At 37.0% G+C, this 26,158-nt stretch overlaps 3 protein-coding genes across 3 annotated transcripts in view; 1 reads left to right on the plus strand and 2 right to left on the minus strand.

Annotated features, from left to right (window-relative positions):
• The first annotated feature begins 466 nt into the window (after window positions 1–466).
• Window positions 467–26,158, plus strand: part of Crz (corazonin) — a 34,068-nt gene continuing 8,376 nt past the window's right edge. Inside the window, exon 1 of the mRNA XM_046637188.1 lies at window positions 467–522. The gene's annotated coding sequence lies outside the window, so the exon portion shown is untranslated. The remainder of the gene's footprint in view (window positions 523–26,158) is intronic.
• Window positions 660–5,208, minus strand: LOC124224908 (cilia- and flagella-associated protein 58). Its single transcript, XM_046637144.2, has 10 exons — window positions 4,757–5,208; window positions 4,273–4,359; window positions 4,057–4,185; window positions 3,714–3,946; window positions 3,332–3,611; window positions 2,988–3,220; window positions 2,195–2,877; window positions 1,579–2,093; window positions 1,159–1,383; window positions 660–1,026 (listed from the first exon to the last, which is right to left on the minus strand). The coding sequence occupies exons 1-10, from the start codon at window positions 4,790–4,792 to the stop codon at window positions 748–750; spliced, it is 2,700 nt and encodes an 899-aa protein (XP_046493100.1). The 5' UTR covers window positions 4,793–5,208; the 3' UTR covers window positions 660–747.
• On the minus strand, window positions 5,277–25,487 carry LOC124224905 (lateral signaling target protein 2 homolog). The gene is made up of 6 exons (XM_046637138.2): window positions 25,154–25,487; window positions 12,324–12,746; window positions 11,675–12,019; window positions 9,003–11,536; window positions 8,504–8,787; window positions 5,277–8,419 (listed from the first exon to the last, which is right to left on the minus strand). The coding sequence occupies exons 1-6, from the start codon at window positions 25,187–25,189 to the stop codon at window positions 8,139–8,141; spliced, it is 3,903 nt and encodes a 1,300-aa protein (XP_046493094.1). The 5' UTR covers window positions 25,190–25,487; the 3' UTR covers window positions 5,277–8,138.

The following is a 26,158-nucleotide window of genomic DNA, read 5'->3' on the forward strand; positions in this document are numbered from 1 at the left end:
TGGTAAGTATACGAGATTATTGAAAGCAAAATATTATGCGCAAGAGGAAAAGAGTTCAGTGTGAGAGTCTGCGATGAAGTAATTGAAAAATTCGATATCTCAAGTCATTCGCAATTAAAAAGGTAACTAGAATTTCCCGCCATTGCAGTGATAAGCGGGGTTATCAAGTGGCGCATGTGATCCTTGTGTTTAGCCGCTGAAAAAGCGTCGTATCACCGTGGCAAATGAAATTTTGTTAATACCGGGTAACTCTAGTGAATTTGAACGGAGAAAATGACTGCCTAGCTGTACCATTTACCTTGATTTCTTGTGGAAAATCCTGATCGTTGTATTTATTGACAACAGCTGCAGCCACGTTCAACGCGCAGGATCACGTGTTGCATTGCTCAACAGCGCCACTCATGGTCGTGATGAAGAACTACTGGAAGGCTGATCATTTATTTTTCAGTCATCGGAGAACCCTCGTTGCGATTTGATCGTACACGCGCCAGTAATACCGCCGTATTCGTTGATAAATCACATGTAAATACGATGTATTATTTTTTCCTTCTTACAGTATACATAATATAATGTTTATATACAAGTTTGGTATCGCTAGAACGCGAATGTTGCGGCAAGCGTGATAACGGCGTAAAAGTTGCGTCTCACGCCTTCCGGTCGATGGATAAAGTTGTTTCATATCCAAGACCACGATCGTTTTGTTTTTTTTTTTTTATTTCCTTTTTGCTGAGATTTACTTCGTTGCGGTTATTTATTGAAATCAGCAGATTCTATTGCGTAACAGTTTCGCGGCGTTGGAACGGTCATGTTGAAACCGCCGCCGCAAAACTTTTTGTGATAAACAGGAACCGGGGGAAAAATCGGTTCGGATAGATCGATGATTTTTGCTTCGTTCGTACGTTGCTCCTTCTTCTTTTGTAAGTAAAATTTATTCTTCAACGAACACATCTCCTTGTTCATTCTTTCAAGGTCAAACTTGTACTCGTTGACCTGTGACTCGCTCATGTTCAATTCCGCGATGAGACACTGTGAACAATGATGAATAATATTTTATTCCAACAAAGCAGGAAATTGGCGAAAATAATTTCTCAGCGATAAATAATTCATTATCTCAGAAATTACGTTACATTTTGCAAGGTGACCGTTTGCACGAATTACCTTCATTTTCTTTCCTCTTTCTCGCAGTGCCTTCTGCGTCTTCTGCAAGGTAATTATTACCTCGGGACCTGGTTGCTTGGATAAAACGGCTCGTAAATTCATGTACAGTTTTTCACCTTCCTTTATCTTTTTCTCCTTCTGAATCATCGCTGCGCACATTTTTAGCACGCGCTTTTGGAGTATTTGAATTTTCGACAAGAGTTCGTACGTCTCCGGATCAGAGCCCTGCAGTAATGAAATGTAATCAGTTAGGAGTCGTTGAATTGAGCTCCGATTTCACTCAATTTATCGACATTAAAATACTCGATCATACGAATTTTATATAATTTTATACGAATTTGTTAGCTGAGATAATACTGACATACTTAGAAAAAACTTAGATAAATGAGTCCAGTGGTAAAGAAATTACGAAATTTATACCTCCAATTTTCGCCACCTGTGAATGTTCAATGGATTTTGTACTTCCTCTTCCAGAGCCATGACCTTCAATTTTTCTCGGGTCAAATCTCTATCCAAATGAAATATTTCTTGTCTCAAATCGCTGACGTTCATAAGACTTTTGGAGAGAAGGGCTTTTTCAGTTCTTAATTTCTTGACTTCTAGTTTTAGTAATCTTATGTCTTCCAATCTCTGGGCGTACTGAGCATCTCCTCTGCGAATAGTACTTTGGAAAATTTTCAGTCGGCTATATTGAAGGCTCAATTCATCGTTTCGCCTGACCAACTGAGTTCCGAGAATATCCCGCTCGTTCATTATCATTTCAATTTCTTTCTTGTTACGAACCAAATCGTTCTCGGCGGTTTGGAGCGTCCGCCTCAGTCGTTTTTCCTCCAATTTTCTTTCCTCATTCTCGTGTCGTAATGCAGATATATCTTTATGGGCCGTCTGCAGTTCCACCTTCAGAGCGTCCTTCTCTTTCTCCGCTTTTCCGAGCACTAAACACACGTGAGGGCAAGGAGCAGTTGTGAATTTCTTACAAGTCACGTCCACGAATTAACAAAAACAAACAGAGAAATAAAGAGTGTGAATAACTTACGGAATTCTTCTTTGATCAGATTAGACTCTTTGGTGGAAACCTCTTCTTTGAGCTGCTCGATTTGATTGCTCATGATTTTCAATTTCTGCTTCAAGTCGAGCACTTCGTCCTGTGCCTCGATCAGAGCTTTGCTGCAAGTATTCCTGTCAGCACGTACGGCTTCGAATAAATTTTGTTGTTGCCTGAACTTCGTTTCGGCCTCGGCCAAACGTTTCTTGTAATCAAATATCTCCATCTGTTTCATCTTGACCAAATCGATTTGGTCCTCAACTTTCTGGGCCAATTCTTGAACCTCGACGATGTATTTGTCCCGTTCCTTTTCCAGATACTGTTCAGTCTTCTTTAACGCCTGATTATTGGTCATGCATTCGTTGACCTCAGATTCCAGTTTTATTTTCGCCTGCTCCTGCACTTTCAGCAACAGGCCCTGTTTCTTCAAGTTCGACCTGGCGGTTGTCAACGCTTTATTCTTCAAATCCTTCTCTCGACGCATCACCTCCAGTGCTCTCTTATCGCTCTCGGATTTCTTTATCAACCTGTCCATGTCCGCTTCCATTGATTGGATCACAGATTTTGCTTTGTGTAACTCAGCTTCCAATTTTGTCTTGACTGACTCGGCCTTGAACAGCTTTTTTCCTGCACCCTCTCTTTGGGACTTCAACTTCTCAAGTTCGCTGACCAACCTGTTGTTACAAAGACTTGCTGTCACATAAGAATTCAGAACAGAGATTCACTGCCGATAAGGATTTTGTAAAATATAGCTACTGTAGTGCACTTGGTTAATCGATCAAACCTGTTGTTCTCCATTTCTACGGCCTTTATTTTCTTATTTCTTTCGATATTCTCTTTACTCATTTCGTCAAGCTGCGTGTTCAAATTATCAATCTCAGCCTGAGCGTTCAATCTTTTAACCATGAATTGTTCAATTTGTTTCTGCAGTTTTTCAGCCGCCAGTTTTTGTTCTTTTACAGTGCTTTCAAGTTTGGCCACATTTGCCGCACAGTTTTTCAACGTGTTGGTAGCGTTCTAAAATTGTTAAAGAATTCAAATCAGCCAAAATATGTTTCAGTTATCAACACGAAATATCAAAGGACCCATCGCAAAAAACCGGCCTCCGAATGTGTTTCCTTCGCGTACCTGCAAATCAACATTCTTCAATCTCAATTCCTCCTGCAAGTCGAGAATAGTCTGTTCAGCTCGTTCTCTCGCAGTACGTTCCTTCGAAAAATCATTCGTCTGTGTTTCTATAGTGTCCTGGAGCTCTAACATCTTGTGATCGACCAAGCTATTCTTTCTTTCCAGTTCCTCATTCACTGTTACAGCATTCGCGATACGTTGACGCAGTCCGTCGATCTCAACCAGCATTTTTTCACGCTCTTTTAGCAGACCTTCCTTCTGCTTGCTGATTGCCGTGCCTCTGAAGCATTCAAAAGTATTACAACGTCATTCAACGTAATGTCGGTCAAAGGATCAAAAGTTCATTACTGACTTGAAAGTTCTTCACACTTAATTAACTAACTTTTCTTCCATCCCAAGTTGTCTGTTTTTCTGATCCAACTCATCGCTCAATTTTTTTGCCGTCAAACGTAGACTGGCGATCTTTTCCTGAGCCGCCTGTTCACGATCGTGAGCTGCGTCCGCTAATTTCAAAGCATTTTCAATGTCTTCCTTTAGTTCCTCGATTTTTGTGCGGTATAATTCAGCTTGTTTTTCCGCAACAGTTAATTGAGTTCTGCACTCATCGATTTCTTCCTGAAAATTCGAGGCCAAAATTACGTAATTTGTGGATTATACTATATTGCGTGTTATTTGAAACATCGTCTCGACTATAGTGAACTTCTGCAAATGATCCGTTCCGTTACCTGAAGATCCTCGCATTCGTTTTCTAGACGTTGTTCGTTTCTGTGGGTCGTATACAACGAGTCGAACAATCTTGTGTACTCAGTCTCGAAGGCTGCCAGTGCTGAGTTCTTTTTCATCTCTTTGAGTATCTTTATACAAAATATCAAATTCAACGTAGGTAAATTACGGATTATTAACGAAGAGAGACTAAGAAAAACCGAAAATTTTTTCCCCACCTTTGCGTAATCCTCTTCCAAGGCGCAAAAAGTACTTCCTGCGGAACTTCGGGACGAAGATCGTTCGCCGTCTTCGCTTCCGCCATCCTAAAACAAATACAGCCCTGGTCAATTTTTTTAAAATAAGGCAAAACTTATCGTACACCGGAGAAATTCTGTTCAAACGTAAAACTTTGTATAACAACTTCGTTGACACTGGTTCGCGCTGCTCTAGCCAATTTTGAGATTGCTAGCATAGGACCGGTCAGTCTTCGTTCCGATTTTCTACCCTGTTCTTCACCGTCATCATCATCATCTTCGTCTCCCATTTCCGCAACAGATTTTACGCAATTATTACTGGGTCCGATAAAATCTTGTGCGATATAACTGACACAAATCTCATTATATACGTTACGTCACACGAGATACGATCTGAGAGTGTCAAACCGTGACATTACTAATGTAAAAACAAAAGAAACAATAAAGAAGAACAGAAGGAACTTACCTTTCCAACTTCACTGGATATTTCCATTTCCATCATGCTTTGTGGATAGCTTCAGGGTGCCATGAATTATTTTCTTTTCAGGAATTTCCAAACTTTCCTTGAGATACTGAACAATGATTGTTTTTTTTTTTTGAAAATCTTGGTAGTATCAAGAGCACGTATATATACTGGATGAATCAATTTCTTTTCTTCTTCTCCATCGTCATCGGAGCCAGGCAATTCTTGACGAATGTGGCGCAAGAACAAGTTCCTTGCAAAGGTATTTGGATTGTTGTACAGATGAGGAGTGTAGTGGTATGACACCACATTTGTTGATCCGCATCCATGGCAATGAATAGATATAGGAATTTGTAGGGTTCCTACGGTTATCTGTGTAACAGGGTCACAGAATCAATATCGAGACCATTTAGAACGAATTCGGGAAAAATATTAGTTAAATATGCAGAACGATTTGTTCGTTGTTACATTCTGTAATATTATACAAAAATAAACGGCACGTTATAGAAAATTATAAAGAATCTTTCAACGTCTTAAATAACAAATTTTATTTACATTCATGTTTTAATATAAGTTTATAACCAAAACCAGAGTATATCGAATATTGGTCAAACACATATTCACAATACGATATTACTAATCATTATTCTACGTGCGCACATACATATGTTCTTATTTTTAATATTATTATTTTTCTTATTACTATTATTTATTTGTTTTTCAATTTCTTTGCCGTTACAGTGACTATGCTTATATAGAAATTGTAGAACGATGTCATAAATTTATTATCGATTATTATCCTTAAATATAGTATTATTGTTATTATTGAGAACGCTATGCTAGTATTACCTTTAAAATTCAGAAATTTCTTTTTTTACTTTTCAATTTTTAGCTTTTATCATATATGAGCATAGTCAGCCAAAGCATAAAACGGATGCGTATACCTTATACAATAACGATTCTATTGGACAGATAATATAAAAATAATTCTAACGGAAATGTAATGTTAAATATAACCTGTATATACATATAATAGTTTTGTATGCAATTTTTAATTTTTTTAAACTTTGTTGTTTTCGTGTTCTTCAGAAAAAATAATCAATTTCGTGATAAAATTTTTACACTTAATACAATTAATGAATACATGGGTGTTCTATAACAAGGCGTCAATATGTGAAAAATACATTTTCCTTCAACCCTACTTAATCTCCTTATTCGGCATATAGTTTTTTGGGCATCACATCTTAGTCATAAGGAAACCAAAAATTTTCGCTACACATTTGCATGACGTAGATTTTTATCACTCAGCAAAACGCACCAAACTCATTTTACTACTTTTATTTTAATTACAAGGAATGTTATTAGATCGTTATTTTCATTATATCTCGTACTCGATACGCAATAACGAGAATGAATATTATATAGTATTTGGAACACATTTTGAGAAAGCTTGAAAGTATTTGGGAACATTTATTCAATTTTATATCGTAAGAATCAGTATTATGAAATTTTTATTGAGGTTTCAAAGATTTCAAAATGTATGTTATATGTATTATATTTGAACCGCGTTCCAAGTAGAGAATTGTTATTTGAACACTGCTCTATCAAAGCAAGAATGGTTTAAAATATCATATGAGTCAACGTCGATCGACAGTTATTTGTAATAAAACTTTACATCTATTCGTATCTCGAAAAATTAGTTTTATATTTAGCCTTTAGAAACACTAGTGAGTCATCACTTGTATGTTGAGAGATAATCTTTTATAAGTATCGTTATTTTATTGCCAAAGCTAAGCAATAATACCACGTAAATTATGTGAAAGGGAAGCGTAAGTTGTTGGTTATTTAAACATTTGATGCCTGGAATTAATCTAATATGGAAGAAAAAGAATACCTTTACAGTATATTGAACAGTGCTCTACTGATTTGTAAGTCAGTATTGAATGTATGCGTATAAACTTTTCAGTAACTTTCGAAAATTGAAACAAATTTTTTTAACAGCAGATTAAAGTCTGCACTTTGGTGAATTCGTCGCAGAACGTGTAGAAATTTATAATTACGCACATGCAATTTTTAAAGTACAGGAAATCTAATTCGCTTGTTCCTCATATTTATTCCCATCAACAAAAACCAATACAGATAACTAGTGAAAGTTTTCACATAACGCAGTCTGCAGTTATCTCGAAAAGTTTGATATTATTATTGCACCTCGTTTTTCATCGCCCATGCGCTTTTTTGAACATACATATATTTTAATGATTAATTATTGTTTTGCTGTATAACGTTTTAAGCCACTACCTATGTTTACACTCAATCTATATTGTCTTCACCGGCTAAACTAAGTTTACATTTAATTATATTCTCGTTATAGTCAATTAGTCGAGTCCTTTCTGTTCAAATTATCCGAAAGTACTAACCGTAAAATATAATTTCAACTATCACTCCGTAAAATGGTAAAAAAACAAAAATTTATAATAATCACGGATAGACACGTTTGACTATTTACACAGTGTTCATTTTACACAGCACATCGTTTTCGTACTTTCCATATTTTCACATATCAGCATTCATCAATCGAGCTACGTTTACATTAACATTGTCCATTGAGCAACCGAGTAAATGAACTAATTTTTCATTGACGTTTTAAGCGGAAGATAAATTAGAAAAAATAAAAAAAAAATGGTGTTTTTGTTTTTTGTTACTACATGGTAATAACTGTTAATCAACGAGTTACACTGTAAGAAGTTTGGTTTGCTTCAATGTTAGATCAAATTATAAGAATATAAGAAATTAAGTTCGGTTAGCTCAGGCTATTTGCAGATTAATGCAACGCTATAGATTAAGTATATTATAAAATTTGACTTTACACTGGCCACTTTCTGACTCAAGAATCTATAACCGTTTGTGTGTCGAATTACCAAACATAAGTCAATTGAAAAAGTTCTGTACTGAAAAGAAAAAAGAACGGAAAAATTTTTAAATTAAAAAAAATCAGAGTTCCTAAGATTTAAAAATTCACACTCATTAAATCACCGGATTTAGATTTGTCGGATTTAGAGTCGATAAGTCTTTTGAAACCTCGGTGAAAGTCTTGCTGTACGCAATCTCTAGTTTCGTTAACTGATTTTAGTTCCAATCCTTATTCAGATTTTTTTATTCAACTTACGGCCATTCGCTTATACTTGGAATAAATTTAAGCAGTCTGTTGCTCTAACGACGCACGTAAGCAACGTATGAACTTTGTATAATATTTATAATATAATAATGTAGCGAAAAACGGCTGCAATTACGTAGCAGATAATGTATTACACAGGATTTTTATTTTAAATTCAACACAGGCTTTGATTAATGATTGAATTCGTCTTGAATATATTTTCTAAGGCATTTAGCTCGTAATCGCTACCTCTGATACAGTGAACGGCGTTACTTGGTAAAGAAAACATCGATTGCAAACTCTTACTGGTTTTGTGTGACCGTATCGCGGTAACGGTACGTTGTTGTTACTACACCGGCCACAAAATACTTTACCACAATTTCTGCAATGGTGCCTACGTCTCACTACGGTGAAAGCTGCATGACAGGCCATACATCTCGGAGCATCTTGATCCGGTATCCACGCTGGGGCGCGTTCCACACATTCTTCGCCACGCTCAGTTATTGGCGATACTGTTAAAGAGAATCGTGACATTCAGAGTGACGGGTGAATTGATTTGACGGGCAAAAAGGGAGTCTGAAAAGTCTTTATCGTACTTCTTTCGTTCGTTGGTGTTGTTTCATCCAATTCGTTTTGATCATCTCGAATTTCCTGCTCCGGATTGCTTCTTTCATCAGTTTCTATTGGAGCAGCATCTAGTTGGGTAGAAGAATCGAAGCTTTCATCTTTCACGGGCTCTATCTCGTCTGGCGTCTGACTACTGTTCATGAGAAATACGCACTTCAAGATGTTTCTCAAGTCTGAGGCAAAGTTTGTTTGCAGCTGATCGGCTACTCCTGCGACGCAGACAAACAACCGATGGACCAAATCCTCAGACGATCTGAAAAAACAAACATGGCAATAACAGGAATTAATTTACGGGAAGAAATCGCACTTTACATCAGACTTCTCATCTTTGTTAGTTACCAAGTGGATAGTAAGGTAATTTTCAATAATTTGGGATCAACTCGAAGTTGGGTTATTGTCGATTCTTCAATTCTTTCTAGAATTACGCATTAATTGGTACTTTAATGAGTAAACAAATCTGAACCATACCTGAATTTTGCTCTGATTTGGTTTCTGTTTGCAATTTCAGCGGCTTGCATGGCGAGTGCGATTTCCTCATCATCCTGACAGTCACTTTGAAATTCGCTTGTTTCTGAACTTGAATCGCAGTAGCTGGAACAGCTGGAACTCGACCCAATGTCTTTTCTCTGTACCAAAACTATTTCGAGGCTAGTAGGATGTGCTCTTGCGACGACCGCAGGGTTGACCAGCCTTGTTGCTCTTTGGGAATTTCCATTGCTAGAGAAAACTTCTCTTGAACTTTGTGACTGGAAATGATGAACACTTTCGGACGTAGTTTGTACAGGCTCGGCCGGCAAGCCATTTTTATCTGTTCTGCGACCTAAGCCATCGTTGATCAAGCTTGTAGTTTCTTTTGTAGTAATTTTCTTCTTAGTGTTGCTAGCATTGTCGTTCCCTGCCCCCGTATGCTTGTCATGCTTATCTCTTTTCCCTAAGTCTCTTTTTTTCATCCTAGCCAACTGTTCCGATCTCGATCTTCGGTGATCTAAAAGCTTTCTGTTTTGCATCGACGAATTTCTGTGCAGCTTTTGCACAGATGACGTTGTGTACTGACTACTGCTTTGCGTACTTCGCGTTTCAAAATGTTGCAAACGTGGACTCATGTGCGGACTGTGGCTACCGAAGTTGGGCATTTGTCGCGTATTTTGACTTGGATGTAACGTGGCACCAAAACTTGTCAGTCTTGGATTTAAGCCACGATCCGTGGAATTTGACCTTGAACTTTCCGTACTTGTAGGCACTTGTAAGTTTTGCACGCTTCTGCAAACCTTTGCAGTATCATCATGTTCTTTCCTGCTCCCCCTTCTTTCATACTTTCTCAAGTATCTCCTCCTCTGTTTATCCTCTTTTAATTTTTTGATTGCCATTTTGTCCTGGGCATACTTTTCTATCTTATTACCAATCACGTCTATCTTCTGTGATGTCGATGGACAGTTTTCACACTTCAAATCACTCCAGAATTCCTTTCGCGATGTCGACGCGTCTATGTTAAGATTTAAATTCTCCCAATTTTCCGAATAGTTTATCTGAAAGCTCGTCTGATTCGCTTCGCAAACAGATATCTGACCATTACCATAAGCTAAACCGACAAATTCTTCGTTTGTACCATCAAAGTTTGAAGAGATCTTTGGAATGTTTTTAGCGCTATCTAAACCGTTTGAACTCAAAGCATGTACCTCAATCGAACTATCTAATGAAGTAACAGTCTTTGAGCTTCGCAGACTGCAAACGCAAGAATTCTCTGATATGTTAGAATTCTTTCGTTTTGGTGAATTTATTTTCGAACATGAGTAGCTCGTATTTTCTTCGATATCCTCCTCGTCATCTTCGCAAGTGTGTTCAGCATCACGTGGGAAGGTTCTCTTCTCTTCGGGACTTTTGTCATACAGACTTGTGTTTTCAGACGATATCACAGTGCATATACCAGAGTCAGTTTGCTCGGAGATTTCATTTTGACATTCGCCATCGGACAATAAATTAGACAGTGTTTTATTAGCCTCGGATATTAGCTTTTTCGATTCGATGTCAGGCATAGAATTTTGTACATGCATTCCGTCACCAGTAACATTGTTTTCATGCGACACCTGGTTAAGCAGATATTGCGTTTGCAAAACTTCGTTGTTTTCCGACGTTCCCAAGATTTCAGATATATCAGGATTTAAATAGCTTTCGTTATTCTGCAAACTGTCTCGCCTGCTCTCTTCTTTCAACACATTATTTACAGAGAGTGGTGCCGCGCTGCTAGTCGAACTCCCCTCGCTTCCTATGTCCAAATTATGAGTATTTATACCTGGATTATTATCACTCTGTCCGAAATTGTTCAAACTATCAACTGTGCTACTTAAGTTTTCTTGCCTAGGAACGATATTTACTGTACTCAACTGAACTATTTCACAACTGTGAGAACTCTGTTCGTCGTCTTTACGCGATCTGTTAGATCTTCCTGAATTTTCACCGTTTTCTTCCAGTATCCTTAGTATTCGTGCAGTTTCTTTATCTTGACTATGGATGACAGCACTGGCCTCAGTTATCGCATTACGACCGACACCTTGATGATTTTCTTCACCATCCACTGACAAGATTAAGTTTTCAGGCCTAGTATTTATTATCGTTTCGTTCTTACAACACTGTTTACTCTTATCATTTTGAGATCTGTACTCCAAACTCGATACATCAACGTTGTTGGTATCACGTGTATCATCAGTCATATTATTACAGTCTTCGTCAATTATTTGAACAGCGTCGTTCGCCACTTCGTCCATATTGTTCCCAGTATTTTTCGTCACAGTATAAAAATCAACAATGAACTCTTTACAATTTGGATACCCCGTATAAAAGTTATGTACAAATTCCTCGAGGTCAGGAAAATCTTGGCAAATTGATTTCGTCCCTTGCGTCAAAGGCGCTGACGGTTCTTCGTTCGAGCAAAGCAATTTCTCCAGCATGTACAACTCCCGATTGTTCAAAGTCCAGAGTAGCTCCCTTATTTTCAAAAGTAAGGTCTGTAAATTGAACGGAAAAAACGACATTGCAATTAAATTAACAGGCCCATTCCTCTCTACCATTAGATACTATACACGATGAAGATCCAGTTATTCAAAGTGAAATGTATAAACGTCATTTGTAGAGTTCATACTCACTCTAAACGGTCTGAACATCTCGCTCAGAGTATCGGCCGAGTTCAAGCACAACGGTCCTCCTGGAGGCGCTAATAAGCCAGAAACTATCGCCAATCGCGGTATCGTGAACATCAGAGCCGGTTCATAGTTGTCCACATCCGCCTGTCTCAACAGACCTCGTTCGAGGGCTCTTTGAAGTGTTTCCGAAAATAGGACACAAACGAGCTCCTGCTGTTCGTACTCTTTGGTTGATTTCACTGGAACCATAGCTCCGACGTAACATAACTCAAAATCGGCGAACAAACGATCGAATATCTTCAGTGACTCGATCAGCTTCTCTAACGACGGTTCCAGGGGGTTTTGAGCCTGAAAATACGAAAATTTGTAACTCATACGAACATGCCTTGTCGCAAAGGAATCGACTCGATATTTTCATCTGGAAAATTTAACCAAGACTATAAAATAACGAGGATTAAAATATACACTTAGTATTTGAAATGTTTATCTGCAAATAACAACAACAACAACAACAACAACAATCATAATCATATACTCAAAATTGCTCGACTTTCAAGTTCATTGTAATACGATTGAGGTTGAATCGTTATTACTTTTTTGGAAAATGAATGTTCATCGGGTTGAAAATGAAATAAGAATCGCGATAAATTACCTTCAGATTCATGTGACCCTTGAGAGCGTGATCTCGGAGTAAATTTCTAACAATTTCCAAAGACTTGGTAAGAGCCTTGGCGAGTGGCCTCATTGCGGAGCTTTCAGCTTCTCGGTTGATGATAGATGAACCAGCTGCAAGACATTCGGCGCCGAACCAAAGCTGCCCGGCAAGATTTTCCTGCATCACATCGTCGGGAAATTTGACCCTAAAATCTCTATTTGCTCGATTGTCAGGAATGAGGTCGTCCATAATTTGATTGCATATCGTCAAAACTTTGTCTTGACAATGTCGCAGCTGATTGACGAGCGTTGTACATCTCTCCGGTTCTTGTCGACCGTCAAATGAATCCAACTCGCAAGCAACCGCGTTCAAAGATTCATCGGCGTAGAAAAACTGCGCAAGCAGCGATGTGTCGTCTCTCTGTAACACAGAATATAAATTTCTTTTTTAAACTATTTCACTATTTCACTTTCAATTTTACAGCGAAATAAATTTATAGTTACGAGTGCGTTTTCAATTTTTCATTTGTATATACGCATACCATATTGAATAAAAGAAAATTACACCTGAAATAGCGGGATATGTATATATATATATTGTATTTCCACATCTGTTTAAAACGGTCAAAAAAAGTATTATATATTTTACCCAAAAACAATATCATATTATATTACGGAACATTTCGATTAGCGACGATGCAATCATTCAATCATTACCGAAGTGAAATTTAAACTGCAGTCGATATGAATTTACGCTGCAGTATATAATGTAACGTTATACGTATGCCTTAGGTATGTACACATTCATACACACACGGAAGTGACTACCAACACTTTTAAAAGATATGGTTTTCACGCTCGACTCGATAATTATTTATTCACTCAAGTTTGCTCGCGCATGCGCACCTTCACAGCTTACATTTTACATATTTACACCCCGGCTCGTATGCTTGAGAACAATGCCGCTGCAGGCAGTAGTTTCTGTAAGTTAATATTAAAGTAGACATAATGATGATATAATCTTTACGAGGGTTATTATTCATGCCACGTGTCTGCGTTAACAACTGTTTGAGTTCTTGCGGTTTTAGCCCGACAAAAGATAACCCGGCAAAGTGAACATTGAAGGTATACGATGTATTATATACGAGGTATTCCACACCAAATCGGCTTAGGTATGACCCTCATTGCGTTTTGGATTTTTGGGACGACGGATTTGATTTTGACTGTTCTCAAATATACGAAAATCCAATTTACCTGTGAATAGTCCCAATATATTAACTTGAAATTTTCCTCATGAATTCTTTGTTAAGAAATGAATATTTTGAGGACCAAGATGAAAGTGACGGAGATTTTGGTTTAGAAGCTACAGGCGATACAAGTAATTGAAAAGCGAAAAAAAAACTTAGAAAATATAAAGTTGTATTTTTGAAATTTATATGTGATTCGATTTTTCTTACTTTTCAAACTTTAGACTGTTAGAAAGTTTAATTATATAGTCTCTGCCTGTGATTGGAACTTTACATATGCCAGATGCAAGATACAGACACAATATTCTGCGACTTTTCAAAGGGAATAAAGCTCTTCAAATCCTGGCAGTCTAAAGGTTCATCACCTGTTTCACTTCCATCTTGGTCTAAAAATTTGCATTTTTCAACAAGAAATTCATTCGAAAATTGGTTTTTCGTGTTTTTGGGATCAGTAAAAATCAAACCTCTGGTCCAGAAAACCTAAAACTCGGTGTAAGATGATTTTTATACACACTCTACACCGTTCTTGAAAATTAATACAATCGCCAATGGTAAGGATCAGATGTAGATCGGTTTGGGGTGGAATGCCTTATATACATACACATATATATGACCGCGGAGTAAATTGGGAACAATTACGATACTCTTAATTTTCACGCAAAGAAAATAATTTCGTCGTGATTTTTTATTCATCGTAAAATAGACGTAAAATGCACGAGTCTTTTTATCGGACAAAATGGCTCTAATCTTATACCGCAAAATATAACGATAAGAATTATACCTATAAGTTTATACGATTAATTATGTAAAATGTGTTTTTTTACATCGAATCGGAAGATGATGTACTTAATCCAACTGCAGAAAAAATCCTAGGAGATTATTGTTATAGCATATATTTAAAAACGAATCGCGTCGACGGGACTTGAAAGTGAAGTTAGAAAGTTAAGTACACGCGTGTATACGTGTAACTTCCGTTAAGAAGTATAAGAAATATGACTCAGTGTGCCGATCAACGACATATACATACCGTCCAGAATGATCTCATAGTGTGAGTGAGAAACGAGGAAAATCGACGTAAAGAAATATTGTATCTCATACGGTATACGTAGGTACATAGAGAAATATTTTCACTACACGAATAGTTTGTTATATGATTTTAATAGATACCTAAACGTTTAAAAAATACGAAAAAAAAAATTTGAAACGTAAGGTTCTCTTTCATTTTTCAACCTTTAATAATTTCTGAGTCAAATTTGTTCCTCGTCCATATGCACAATATACATCCGTTGTGTGGGTACATGACCTAAGGTGTATTGCGTGTACATCATATTCACCGTAAACAACGTGTTATCGGAGATAAGATACAAGGTACACATTTTATAACAACTAATACGCCGCACTTGAGTGCCGAGATCTTGATTCTAGCTGACAAATATTTGCTCCTTTACCTTTTCAACACATTTTCCGTAAATCGGTCTCTTAATCGATGACAAGGTTATATTGTAAGAGAACAGAAAAACAAGTAGTGAACGTACAGATTGAATTATCTAATTGACAACGAATGAGAAATGATTCAGCGAATTCGGCAGCGCGACGCTGGGACTTTTAACGCTTCGGCGCGTATAAACTCATTATACGTGTAATACTATAGAATTATGTGCCAATGAGGGCCGAAAATAGGAATTATACAACACGTCGTGCATACGGCTTTACATATATTCAACAAATGTCATCCGCGATAAGTAATTCCGACGCTGGCAATTCTCTAAAAGTGTATGTTTTTTTTTTTTTTTTTTGGCACGTTGTTGAAATATTACAGTTGAAGTCAAGAACTGGTTTTCAAAGTTGACTAGACATTTTGTATCTGCGGCGAATTCATGAAAGTCTTTTAAACGGTGTGAATAAAACTTTTATTACAGAATTCTTAAGATTTTTTTTTAACTTAAGTGGAAAAATATATCGTTGAACAGATTTGACGTAATATAAAAGAAAAAAGATTTGAACTTTGTTCTGAGTTTGAATTATATTTTTAGCGAATTTATGAACTGACATTATAATTACACTCATCAAGGTTATGCTAATACTCTAATTGACAATTTTATTCATATCAACTTATGAGGTTTGTAAATTCTTTGTATAATATGCACTGTCGAAATGTCAAAACAACTTAAGCTACTGTATAAGAATGTCTTGTCATCGTATGATAAAAATACCAAAACATGGTGTATACGTGTTGTTTTCTTTTCGACGTTTCATTCGTATAAATGCTTCTGTTCTATACCGCAGGCATATATCTAAGATGTCGGTCTGGCACAATTTTCGTAACCGAAGAATCTCTAACGTTTAAGAAACTTTATATTATATAAATTCATTATTAGGTGAATTTTTTTCTTCAATCTACCACAGGGACGTAGGATTTGGGAAACTTTCGCAAAGCTTGAATATGTGAAGCTCCTCGCGTCGAGTCGACTTACAATTAGTCGTAATTTGATACCTAGAAAAGATAAAGAAAACCAACGTTTTTCCGTGAATGTTATACATTCTCGGAAGCTCGTATCTCTTTGTACAATAACGTCTGATGTAGATGCATCGTTTCCCGCAATGCGATACAACAAAACCACAAGCGTGTTGCGGTTCGCAAGAATTTTGTCGAGTTCCTTACCATAACGTAATTTATTGTGTGATTTACATCAACTCTGAACGGGTTTTATTTTACACCGACATGTAAAATCCAAAACCCGACGCTCAAACTTCACAAAGTGCAAAGTTTCGAAAGGATAAAATGCCAAAAGAGCATAACTCCGACAAATCAAAGTTCCGAAAATGGGAAAATTTTAAAATATGAAACATCGAATTTACGAATAATTCAAGATTTTCAGTATCGTCAATTTCTCGCTTGGTGAAATTTCACCTCTGATCTTTCTTTGTCTTGAATTTTTGATATTTTGACGTTCGGAATCCTGGTTGTTCTGATTTTAGTTTTTTTTTTTTATTTTTCACACCCACTTGTCGAGTAAACTACGCTGTGTAAGTATATTTTAATTTCCAGAATTTGACTCAATCAAAATTTCATTTTTCAGAATTTTGCTCTACCGGAACTTTACTCTATCGTAATTTCAATTTTCGGAACTTTTCAAATTCAGAACTTATCGGAACTTTTCAGGGTTGCTTTACGGAATAAACGTTGAAGATAAGAAAATTCTTCGTTTTTATTTCTGCCTCATACTCTTTGCTGAATCACGTTAAACACTGCAAAATACATTACGTTGCAGACATTTTTATAACTCAATTCATAAATGTAGGTCACGCATTTTCTAGACGAGATATGTTTTATCAAACTTTTGGCTCGTCTACATTTGTCGATTTGCTATATACTCGAAGTTTTAATCGATCATGTTTAATCGAGAACTAAAGATGCTGCTGATACTGCGATTCGATAATGAATTTCTGAAGAGTAAATTATTTAACCTATAGATATCTGTATTCGCGAATACGATACGATGAAATTATAGTTGAATATTACGTTGATATACTATTGATTTATTACGTCAAACTTATTTTAAACTTCGGGAGCATATGATTTGCGAACAAACAGAATTCTTCAAACCGTCGTTAATATTATTACAAGTATCACTTTATCGCGCTCTTGATCCTACCTTCTAGCTTGGTAAAAGATTGTAAGAAATGTTTATAAAACAAAAAAAAAAAAAAAAGAAATGAAAAAGAAACACGTAGGCATACTTGTTACATACAATCTCTCCTTGGACGTATTTCATTCAAAATTGTTGTTTGCAAAATCGGTTTATCATCGTTAGGCGCGAGTGTTTCTTTTTTCTGCAAACTGGGCTATTCGTTGTTGGGGGTCAACCTCCTCGATAAGTCCGCAGCTGGATAGAAACACTAGGCCAACGGTCATATGTGATTAGTTTTTATTTACTCAACGTTTTGAAGTAGTTATCATCCGCGTCTCACCGCGATTTCGAAAGTTTATTAAAAAAGACTCGTATTTCGTTCACAAGACAAACAACGGACGAAGAAACACCGTTTGACTTACATGCGTTTGCACAATATTTATTTACGAAGTCGAGGAAAAAATGATTCATATTTTTGGAGGTTGCTCACGATTGTCTCACGAAAAAAAAAAAAAAAAAAAAATTCGGATATATTTCCGGTTTTCTGTGAACGACAAAAGTTTATTTATTAAATTTTAATTTTTCTCGTTTACCACATCAGGAAATATAACAACGTACGTTTCTGCAATCAAGACTTTACGTACATAAATTTAATAATTTTAATTTACTGCACGTTTGAGACCCAATTAGAAAGAAAATAAAATAAAAAAATAATACCTTTCATCTGTATATACGTAATAAATAAAACGCTTTGTAAAAATTATTACTTATTTACCGGTGATGAGTTTAAATATATAAGAATTCGCCACGTGGACGAAAGCCAATAAAGAGAACTCGAAAGAAATTTTTAAGACGAGTGCAGCCGCGCGGATTGGTCATGCAGAAAAAGAAATAAACGAAATTCTTCGCGCCTAATCGTAAGATATCGTGCTAATTCTTGGCGATGGCAAGTAAACAACAAGAGTATGTATTTTATTAAACATTACAGTATGCTGTATGGGAAGTGGAACATGTTTGTGTTATATCTATAAATAAATATACATCGGTGTAAAAAACGGATAAATTTTGGCGATTAAAGATTAACCCTGGAGACACCGAAAGTGTAAATTTTAATTATGGGTATAACGTGTATTTTCGATACGCTACAAGCGTGATTGAAATAATCATTTTTGTTTTTGTTCCTCTCCAAACGAGAAACAATTTCCCGAACGATTTCTTTACTGCTGTTGGCAAGTATACTTGGCACGAGTAAACTTACAATTTCAGTGTATTTTGACAGGGCAGGAATTAGCAATATTGTATCCTATGACGCAGAGATTTTACAGTTACAAATTTTTCTTGTTCGCGTATATAACGATTAAATGCAGTCTGTACATTTACCTTTCACACATATCTAACACGGAATAAATTGGAGAATAAAATGCGTAAACTTTGTTGGTTTTTTTTTTTTTTTTTTTTGGTAGACTTGATAATTAAATTCGAGAATCATATGTAAAGTAAATTCATCGTGTTGGTACGCATGTTAGGACTTGATTAGCGAAACCACATCTTAATATTATACAGAGAAAACGTGTCGTCGTCACAGATTCGCGGAATCTCTGAACTTGATCAAATATAACACGTTGAAGACACGGTAATTTTCCGATGAGGATAAAGATTAGTAACGTTATTGTAACGATGCATATGTTTAGGAAAAATCTTTATTTCGCACCTTTAGGAATGTCTGAAATTTAGGAAAACATGATAAGTAAAATATATTCACGTGTTGCAACGTCAAATCCTTGAAGATCATTCTATAATTACGCAATGACTTTTCCTTTTATGTTTCGTTACGCTAACATTAATAACTTCAGCTGCATATTTTGCGGAAGGTGGAAACTTTATAGGAAATCATATGCATCAGCGATAGCATAACGGAGATTGGTTATTTATTACGGATATATATCGTACGTACAACAAAGAATTATCTCAAATGCGGTGGCATAATAAATTAGCACGTTCTGTTGAAACCTCGACCGTTATAATTACATCAGTCATCGACAAGATATCGTGCCTCGCAACGCTAACGGAGTGTAGAAAATTATACACTGCAGCGATACTGCTCTGCGGCTTTTAACATGAAATCAACTTGGAAATCGAAGAGATTTCTAACCAATATATATATTGCGAAACGTTATAAACTTTGTTTTGAAAACATCGCGGACTGCTGCGAGCCCCGCCGATTTGACGGAGTTGACGATTTCTAAATGAAAAGGCAAACACGATATCGTATATTTGTTCCATAATTTGTTACTTATCTTATTAAACTTGTCGAATTAACAAAATCATGGCGCAGGCGTATAGACCACCGGATATTATGCTGCGTATAACATGTAACATCGCAAAACGTAATAATAATCATCAGGCTTTAGAATGACATGCAACATTAGAATTACTTGAAATTTAGTAAACTGATGATACGGCATTGCTCAACTCAGATTTTGTAAATTCAATTTTTTCAGATATTCCAAAGGTGCGAAACAGTAATTTTCGTTTCAAAATTTCGATACATCAACGTTACTAAACTTCGGTTTCGTTAATAATCTATTTTTCACGGATCTGCGAAGGACAGTAGGTGCTATTTAACGGCAGAAATAGGAGACACGTTTGTCTGAAATGACGTAGAAGGAATTGAAAATAAATAGAACCGTGCATTATACACGTATGAAAGAAGAAAGCCGCAGCACGTATTTCAACATAGGTGTATATGTATAATGAAGGCGACTTCTGATGAGAGAATAACGAAACGACATTTAAAAACTTGTGAAAACACGCTCTCGTCTTATCAGGTATATAATATATATGGCAAATAGCGAGGTACCTGCGGATTATGATACGGCATGTGTGTCTCTGTCTGAGGAGAGTAATTAAATAGGTACACAACTTGGTTCCGTCAGCATTCGATATACGTAACTGTGTGTGATTGTAAAAAGCGGTCAACCAGGCAAGCAGGTTCTCTTCAGATCGGGAGAGGTTCTACTTTCGATGTCGTTTTCACTTGTGTGCATGCTTTACCATACGTTAAAACGTAGACCTTCTTACAAAACAAACATGAACTCGTACATTATAGACTAATTAAACCCGATGTATTATATGTACTTTCAATAAATGATATCATGGTAAGAAAAAAAAAAAAATGGTAAAAGTATAATAATTTCTTTCCGCATTATATCTTCTTTGCTAAGGAAACGGGAAGGGAAAGAAGAAACGGCACCGATATGAGCACCGACAGAATGTTAATAATCAAAGAGATACGAAGAAAGAAGGAAACATTATCCTTTTCCGAACTAATAATAATTATTTTTTTTTTTTTTTGCGTATAATTATTTCTCGTTTAATACCTCCTGCAGGTTGATTCGAAGTACTTCGGAAAAGTCGGCTAATAAATACCTATAAATTAGTTATCGCGACGAAGATATATTTCTGCAACGTAGTTTCAACTCTGGAGAAAGAAATGTTTCATTTCTGAGATTATACGTAATATATAAAAGCATTGCGCTTTGGGTTTCGATTCCTTTTTATATAGTTGTAATATCTACCTACAGACATCTACGCTTCACGTAGCGGTAATGTAGGTACCTACTAAACGAGTTTTGTCCATCGTCCGTCTCTTCTTTTTAACGATCTAGATACATGACTAATATCGGTGTCATCGCCATCCGCCAATTTTACCTAAATTTAAGCGGCGATTGGAGGGTTTAAAATTCGCTTAGTGTAGCAATAATTGCTTTGCCGACGAGGTAATTTATAGCCTTGCAGCGGTCGGAATAACGTATGCACAAATTATTGACCGGATGCTGCATGAGATTGACGCAGGATTGTCCCCCTATTTTCTGACTTGTGAAACGGCTTTTTGCTTTTCGCACCACTTATCAATATAAACATTTAAACGTCTTTTTTCCTTTGCGGTAGACGGATGTATATGGTAGTAAAAGAATAGTGATTATAATGATATTATAGAAAGTGATTTACCGGTCGGTATTTTTTTTTTTTTTTTCCATTTTTGTGAAACCTGTTCTTTGTATATAATTGGATAAAAATTTCTAGAGATTCGGAACGTTTGAAAATTTCGAAAGTACAATTATTCGAATAATTAAGGCAAATACAGGGTTCGTACGCTTTATGGAACCCGAAATTCCCTGACTTTTCCAGGTGTTCCAGCCTGAAAATAGGATTTTTTTCAGTAAACCTTCCAAGAAATATGCCGCTGATTAATGACAATTTTTTTGCATATTAATACTAATACCTAGTAATTAATTTACTGTCCGACTACTAATTTACAAACAACAGCCAGCGATTTTCAGTAAGAAAAAAACGAAAGGAGGTTTGATATCAAGTAATGTACGTATAAGAACGAGTTTATTTCCTCAAGAAACTTAAGATTCCAGTCTTATTATCTAAATTCCCTGACTTTTCCCTGCTGTAAGAAACTCCCCGAGTTTTCCCGGTTTTCCCTGTGCGTACGAACCCTGAAATAATTCCTGTGGGATTAAATAAAACGTCAACCATCGACAACTAGAACCGAAGATAGAAGACAAGCATTGGATACCTAATAATGAACGAAACTAAAGCAGAACATGGAAACGGATAATTTCAAGACAATAAACTTCGTCTTAAGGGGTTATATACAGTTAGAATTTTAACAGTAAATGTTCCCTTCTAATATATTTAGACGCGTAAAGCAACAGTGTGTTATTGTTTTTTTTATACATGAAAGGTAAATTTTTATTTTTCTCTCCCCAAACTTTAAACGCGTTTTTCTCAAAATGGTGTTTACAAAGTCGGTGACCAACATTACTCGAAAACGGCTAAACCGATTAGTCTCAAATTTTAACACGAGCTTCTTAAATATAATTTTTAGTAATTAATCGAAGATTTTTTCTCACCGGTATTTTTTTTTTTATAAACAATTTAAAGCCGAAATTTTGGTCAAAAATCGACTTTTTTTTTTGAGAAACCGCCATTTTGTCAAAAAAAAATTATTTTGCTTATTCCTTCGATTAATTACTAGATTTAAGATTACTTTAACGAAATCTGTTTGGTTTTTTAATTTCTGAGTATCCAGTTCAAAGATATATAGTGCAATGGTCACCGCAAAACGTCTTTTTTGAGAGGAGCTCCCGGAGATCAGCTGTAGCTCCTTTCCAAATAAATATTTTTACTAATACCAAGTCTTAAAATACAGTTAAAAGATACCATAATATGTGTGCAAATTTTTGTATCAATAAATTTAAAAGTTTTCTCAGAAAAAATTCTGGAAAATTCGCTTTTTTTCGGCCTTCTAACTGTATATAACCCCTTAAAGAATTCATCCTTTATTTTTTTTTTTTTAATAAACATCAAGAATACCCAGACTTTTCCTGATATTACCAGTTAGCAAATTACAGGAAATCTCGGACGATGAATACAAACATACCCGAAAATTTAGACCTGGGTATAATTGACGTAGAAACACATCGTTTGCAAAAGCAATTCGACGACCTCTGATACGCGATTCGAAGAAAATCAAGAAGCGGTTCCTGATCTCTATAATACGGAACCCGAGAAAGGAGGGCTGATGAATAGATAAGAAGAAAGGAAGAAAGTGGAAGCGGTGAGGGGAGGGGAGGGGGGCTGCAGCGCTAGCGTCGAATCAGTAAACAAGGACATAAACTTAATTTATGTATATATGTATAACATAAATTTTCTCTCTCCATCTCTTTTAGTTCTCTCAGCTTTTCATCGGCGGTTCGGTCAAAGAGCGTGACGCAAGATTGTCGAGAGGCTTGCGAGAATTCTTAGCTGCAGAAACGGTGAACGAAACATTCATACAACGTATTCCACTCTAATCGACTCGTTGTATACATTGTACGTACAAGCGTGTAGGTATATTCCGTCTCTCTGGCCTGCAGCCGAGCATGCGTGACTCATCTAATGTTATCTTTTGTCTCTAGCCGTATATTTTTCGCCTCGATTCTCACGTACACCTCTGGGACTTTTTTTTTTTTTTAATTTTATTTTGTTCCCGGTTGTTAGGCCTTGTCCGATGACTGGGTCGTTAATAAATCATCAAACAGCTGATTATACTACAGACGCGTAGGTAATATCGTCGTACACGCGGAGAGAGAGAGTGAGAGAATCGACGGGTGAAAAAAACAAATTAAAACCGACCGGTTAGTCCAATTATATTTAAATCCCGCGAATAACCGTTTGACCAGCGTGCCATGAACAATTCCGAGTTCACGAGCGATTAATATTATTATTACAATTCACCGTCGTTGTTATCACCGTACAATTTTTCCACCATCAAAGTTTTAAAGTTTATCTGGCTGGCGGGTGATTTATTCTTCGTTTCTCTTTAGTTCGGCAACAGCTGACGCTGTATGCGTCATAGAACGGCAGCATAAGTTTCGGAAAAAAATTAAGAAATGCCACGTATATATTCTCTTTTTCTACTTCTTTCCAGACGTTAAATTTCTCCCCTTCTTCCCGCGACAAATCGCGATAATATTACAATCCGGTGTACAACAATCTTGTCATCTTTCCGTCAGTCTACAATGGAATCTATTACGTTATTTACGTATTTAGCTTTGCCGCAGTCGCAGGCTTTACTTACTATTATGGCCTACTCTGCTGGCTCCTCGGTAAAAAATTCGACAAACAAGGTCGTAGTCGTCATAGTAGTGGCCGAGGCTGCGTACGTATTCGCCTTTATTAACCCATCGTTAGGTTTTAAAAAAATTATGCGCACGCGTGAGGAAAATACTGTTCTTAATGGGACGCGTTTTGTTTTCGACATTGAATTATAGACGCGGAGAGACCACGTGGTGGTTGTGGTAGTGGTAGTGGTGGTAGGAACTCCTCGACTTGAAACTTGTCGAAAATTTCCACTGCGCGTGAAGCTGGTTAACAAGTGATGCATAATCGTGCAATAACGACGACACGTATAAATAATTCCGAAACTAAACGCATGTTCTTCCTTATGGTTTCTGTATCTACACACGCGTAATTCGTGGGTAGAAAGAAACAACACACGTCGATTGCCAAGGTTACGGGATGATGACAGGGAAACGATGAACGCTGTGCGAGTGACAGTGTCTCTGCACTTACGCAGTCGAGAGCCTGTAAACGGAGTATACGAAGGTTGCTTCATTTGCCGATGGCGGAATAGTAATTACACAGACGATTTCAACGATTCCCGCGCCCCCCCTCCTTCTTCGTTTTAATATTTATCGAGAAAAGGAGAAACAACAAAGCGCGACGATAAACCACCTCGTTATTGCACGAGGCGTATCTGCATAAATAAATTCAACCGCGACATCGACTTGGCATACGATTTTGTTAATTTTACTTTTGTTATTCTTGCATCGGAGATCGTTGAGAACAACGAGAGATAAAGAAATAATCTTTTACAGTTCCGAGGTACGAGAATCTATCCATCTGGGGTTTGTGGAACAGCCCGATATGGCTGGCTGGTCAGCTAGACAAGACAGCGCGATTGTGGCTGTCACTTGTTTACGCACCTTGGTTGTCAGTGTGGGTGATAGTCGGTTGTTTAGGTGGGACGACTGAACGGTCCGGGACGTGATTGCGGAAAAGACTGACGATGAGAGAGGAGTTTTTGCGATATTGCCCGAGGTTTTAACGGTCGAGAAACGGGTGAGGAAAATCAGCAGCCATCGATGCTAGAGTGATAAACAAACGGTGGGAATATCTGGCTGGCAGAAGTTGAATAAAGAGTCGAATGGAACGAACGTCCCTCGGATTGTCGTCCGTTTTTTGTTTTTTATCCTTTCCAACCGTCAATTGTCAGCGAGGTATACGATGACTGGCGTTGCCAGCACGCCCTTTATTACAAAATCGAAGTTACGCGACGGACTGCGATGCCACAGCGTAACAGAAATACGCTTACTCGTGGAAAATGGGCTTACCTTCGGCCTGTAGAACCATTTTCTTATGGACTCCATGACAACGATGCTGGCTGGCAGGCGAGAAACAAACGAAATAAATCCACGAACTAACGAACTTACGGCCTCGCAGCGCGCGGCTGACACGGTCGCTACGAGCTACACATTTTTAACAGCAAACGCACACTCGCAGGCACCTCGAATTCAGCGTCTTATAGCGCCCCTTGTTCGCCCTCGATGCGGGACGATATGCACACGAATCCCTCGATTGTACAAATCTAAATAATCCACTTGCGATGCATGATTGCAAAGTTGCCCGATAGGCGTCAGTACCGCGTCACACTCGGCGAGTAACTCGGAGTAACTGAAGAAGCTCCTCTCACGCATGCGCCAAAACGGATCTCTGCCTTCTGCGGATTCGCATGCAGCGACGCGTCGCGGGGAAACAACGAAGTAAGTCCGCTTCGTCATCTGTGGCGGAAATTTTGAATCGTGTTGTTTTCCTTGCTGCGGATATTGTGCCTCTCTGAATAATGGGTTGTATTCGGCAGCGATTGAAAACGGCGAGATGAGACTTGGTTCAAGAATTTGTTGTAATACGCCTTCTGATATTCGTTGTCTTCTTACGTTAGCGTTGACTGAAGAATATAAAGACAGTTGCCCTAATGGGCTTTGGTGTGTTCATCCGATGTAGGTAAAAAATGTTATGTGAATTTCTATACAACGAATAGAATAATGCAATAGGGAACAATTCCATGAAAGATATTGGAGCCATTTTATAGGAATAAAGAGAATGTTAATGTCAAAAAATTTTAATAACACTTGACGATAATTTTAGTAATTGAATTACATATTTCAAATATATTGTAAAGTAATAAAAAGTGCTGCAAAAATCACTATTTTCACAGTTTCTCTTCACATGTTCATATCACCATCTGAAATAATATTTCGAAAATGTATTTGGCATCGATTATGTATGGATGAATGAACTCTGCAGTATTTCGACGGGAAACAGTGCGATAATATTTA

This window comes from Neodiprion pinetum, chromosome 1 (assembly GCF_021155775.2).
Source record: "Neodiprion pinetum isolate iyNeoPine1 chromosome 1, iyNeoPine1.2, whole genome shotgun sequence".
NCBI classification, from domain to species: domain Eukaryota; kingdom Metazoa; phylum Arthropoda; class Insecta; order Hymenoptera; family Diprionidae; genus Neodiprion; species Neodiprion pinetum.